The sequence below is a fragment of the Triplophysa rosa genome, linkage group LG25 (assembly GCF_024868665.1).
Source record: "Triplophysa rosa linkage group LG25, Trosa_1v2, whole genome shotgun sequence".
Classification (NCBI taxonomy): Eukaryota; Metazoa; Chordata; class Actinopteri; order Cypriniformes; family Nemacheilidae; genus Triplophysa; species Triplophysa rosa.
Genome location: NC_079914.1, coordinates 5,653,074 through 5,656,990, shown reverse-complemented (window position 1 = coordinate 5,656,990; position 3,917 = coordinate 5,653,074). Strand labels below are relative to the sequence as shown.

General features: G+C 34.5%; 1 protein-coding gene across 2 annotated transcripts; it reads right to left on the bottom strand.

Moving 5' to 3' along the window:
- Positions 1-538: 538 nt before the first annotated feature.
- LOC130548651 (CD276 antigen homolog) lies at positions 539-3,625 on the bottom strand. Of its 2 annotated transcripts, XM_057325564.1 has the most exons (5): positions 3,561-3,625; positions 2,814-3,480; positions 1,683-1,720; positions 1,102-1,428; positions 539-993 (listed from the first exon to the last, which is right to left on the bottom strand). In XM_057325564.1, exons 2-5 carry the CDS (start codon positions 2,822-2,824, stop codon positions 875-877), a joined length of 495 nt encoding a protein of 164 aa, XP_057181547.1. In that variant the 5' UTR covers positions 2,825-3,480; positions 3,561-3,625; the 3' UTR covers positions 539-874. The 2 variants fall into 2 exon arrangements, with proteins under 2 accessions (XP_057181547.1, XP_057181546.1); XM_057325563.1 differs by lacking the exons at positions 2,814-3,480; positions 3,561-3,625 and having other exon boundaries at positions 1,683-2,543.
- Between the last annotated feature and the right edge of the window lie 292 nt (positions 3,626-3,917).

The window sequence follows — 3,917 nt, the reverse complement described above, 5'->3', positions numbered from 1 at the left end:
TGAATGTAAATGTTATTTGTGCAGTTGTGTACCGTATTGTGTTGCATGACCAGTTTATATTGTTCTTTGGTTTTTGAACTTCTCTTGTCTTGTAAGATCATCTTCATCTACTTTACAGTAGTGTAATGTTTTATTTTTTATTTTTTTCCTAAAGCTCATTCTTGCACTTTGCTCTATGTGCACTCTTTTATGTTGTATATTCTAATAAACACTAAGCTGTCAAATTATTCTTGAATCCCACTAAGAGTTTTAATAACAGTGTTTTGAATTGATCTCACCAGTGTCTAAGACTATGTTGCAGTGTGGGTGATTTTGAGGGCTTGTAAGTCATCTCTGCAGGAAAAGTTTGGTTTTTCAGCGAGTTTGAATGGTTTTGAGAAGAGAGCTTCATTTTGACCTGACAATAGGATGTTTGGAGAATTGGGTGAGATGTTATGGATTTGTGTTTACTGTTTTGAGAATACGAGGCATAATTTCAAGAAATGTGTTTAAGCAATCGAGAAAAACTGTAAGATGTGAAATCACACACATACAATAGTGAACAGAAGAGTCAGCTCCTTTTAGAAACAATATTTATTTTGATATACTCAAAGACACCGCTACCAAACTAATATGGAGACTATTTGGTGACTAAAGTGTAGTCTGGTGTAAAATAATCCCCTCCAGACCACCAGTCCCCCCACTATCTTCATCATGAGGATGGCCCCCAAGTCAATAAAAGACAAGGTTCTCCCTCATGACTCCATTCTACAGCATTTCGCCTCATTGAATACTGGGTCTTCTTGCATTGAAGCACTGAATCATTGATATCACATTGAATCAACAAACATTGATATCATTGACATCAACCAACAATGCAAAACCATGCATAAAACTAATGCATACAAAACAAAAATAAAAACCAGAAGAACCACATTACATCTATAACAGCAGAAGACCCATCAGCCGATGAGGTTAAATTTGTTTCAGTTGGTTCTGTTCCTCCTGGTCTTTCTGTTAAACAAAACATAAACATTAGTTTGGGTTTATGAGTCATTACAATTATGAACCACAAATAATGTGTCTTCTCCAAATACTAGTCATTATTCAGATTTTACTCACCCTTAATAGTAAGCACTATAATTTCAGAATGCTGCAAGCTTGTGCTTGTGATAAGACACAGATATTTTCCTGCATCAGTGATTTGAAGATGTTCTATTTTGATGGAGTAGTTTCCCTTCTGATACTCTTCAGGGAAACTTTGAACTTTGTCCTTGTACTCTTGACCAACTGTTTCTATGCCCTTTATAATGTCAAACATAAAGGTTATGTTATCTTCTCTCCACTGTACAGAAATCTCTTCAGGATTAATGCCCCTCAAGGAACAATTCAAGATCACAGACCGTCCAGCAACAGCCTCCACTTTTAACATCCGGGGCACTGGAAAACCTGCAATTGAATGTAAACACAGTTTGGCATTGTACTTGTGGGGTCAATAACCACCCTGCTTGTGAATACTCAGCCAAAGTCATTTTTTGGAGATTTACTGTTTTTCACAGAAAAACATCCTACATAATATTCTGTGAAAATATAATCTTGACTGAATAAGGCCATGTCAAAGATTGAAATCATAGTGAAATTAATGCTTGAAATAAAATTTTGATGCTTTACAATTATAAAATGTTTGATTGTTTAATGCTCACCTTTAATAAATGGCAGAAGAATGCAGATGATGTACCAACTGTAGAAACAAAAGAAATAGGACATCAACAACATGGTGACTTTTTCCCTAATATCTCCCATTTTGAGAAATACACAACATATTAGTATAAAAGTGTATTTACTTTCTAATTAACCAGTTTGTCTTAATTTCAGTGAAGATGAATCTTTATGCTATTGCATACAATGTGCCTATAACAGTTTGCTGAAGACCCCATTCATGCTCCAGCCTTTCCTGTGCACAAAGTGAGGTCCGTATTGTTTATGAATCTGGTGTGAAAGAAGTCTGGCCATTACATAGCCAAGACCTAAATCCACTGAAACACCTTTGAGATGAATTAGAACTGGATCATCCAACATCAATGTCTGACCTCGATAATACAATTGTGTCTACTCTGAATGTGAATGACAGTCTGTTCCTTCTGCTCCCAACAAGAAATCACCCATCAAATCTGTGTCCAAATCAGTGGACCACTGCTTTAATGGTAACACCCCATTCAAAAATCAAGAGTTACTGAAACTCAAAAGGTTAACACTTTACAACAAGGACTCATTCAATAACATTACTTCATGCAGTAACAAACATGAACAACAAGCAACATAATTCTTGAATATTAATTAATACAAATGTTGTTGTTCATTGTTTTATCACGTTAGTTCATTGTTTCAGAACAAAATTTTATTTTAAACATGCATTACTTGTCATGAACCAAAATTAACAAATGATGTAGAAATATTCATTGTTAATTCATGTTAACTAAATTTAAATGTTGTTGGTGTTTACTTGCAAATACTGTATCAGTATATACAAGGAAACTAAGAGCACAAAAACATGTTGTCCCACATGTCGTTCTCATGCCTACACCAGCTAATGCTAACAAGAAATAACCAAACAAACATTTTAAGTTTCCAGACCAATTAATCTTTTCTAGAAAGTGGTGTACCAAATGATTTGTATTGAATTCACTCTAACATTCACTCTTATCACCACTAAATGATGCCGATTTTGTAAAAAATAAACTCCAGGTTTCCCGAGATGGCTACAATGACCACATGCCGTCATCCATTTCGAAGCCTGTTTAATTTCTATTGAAATGCATCAATACTCTACATACCTGTTGCCCATGTTGGTTTAATTTAGAATGAAACCCACCGAAAAGAAGCAACTGGATGATTTAAACCGAATTTTGGTCAATTTTTTAATTATTGATGGTAACGAAGCACTCTTGCGCCATCAACCATGTGAGTGCGAAAGAGCGTGATGACATAACACGTATGCACGTAACACGTAATCATTTTCTATGCTTAAAGTATTTATGTACAATTTGATCTATTCAATGCACATTTTGATTTTCTATTGGTTTTACTAAAAGAACTTTGAGCTACAAAAGTCATTTAAACTATTTTATTCTCACAACTTATTAAGAATTATTATATTATTATTACTTCAAAATGTTGTTAGAAGAACATTTTAAAGTTTGACCATACCAATACCATTACACAAGTATACACTCTTATGCTTTTTTAGGTAGATACTTTACCTTTTGATAAAGCTTGCTTGTTCTTGACTAGTGAAGATAAAATACCTTTCTCCTCTTGATCTTTACTCTCTTACCCTCTTTGATTCACACAGCTCCTTTTTTTAGGTGTTTCTATTCAGTTGAATGTAGTCCTGATTGCCAGGTGAAATACTTTTAATCGTACTTTTGTCATGTTTGTTCGAACAAAAGTGAAAAACAAAAACGCAGAACCTCCAGAACATCCTTTAAAAGTGGCCTGCCCCTTTAAAAAAGGAAGAGGAAAATTAAAACACAATCAAGAAAATCAACTAAAGATGGAAAACATTTTTCCAGGAAACTTACATTTTTCTTCTGCCACAATCCAGGCAGTTCCCTCTCAAAGTGACAACTTCTCCTCTCCATCTGTACTAAAGACTAATCTTCCTGATTCCTGACAACCTGTTTAGTTTCTGGAAACCAAGGTATGGAATGCAATGGGGAGGAGCCATGAACCATTTGAAAACAAATTTTGGCAAATGGGCTTAGTCAAAACATGATAAGCAGGTACAACAAACTTTCAAGAAGCACAATGACGTGTTAAGTATGTCATGAGTCTTTGCATCTTAGAATTAAGGTTACAAGAGTAAGAGTATAATTTATGTTCACATACTCTTTCAAAATGTAGACTGATTAATTATATTAATCAGCACCGGAATCTGT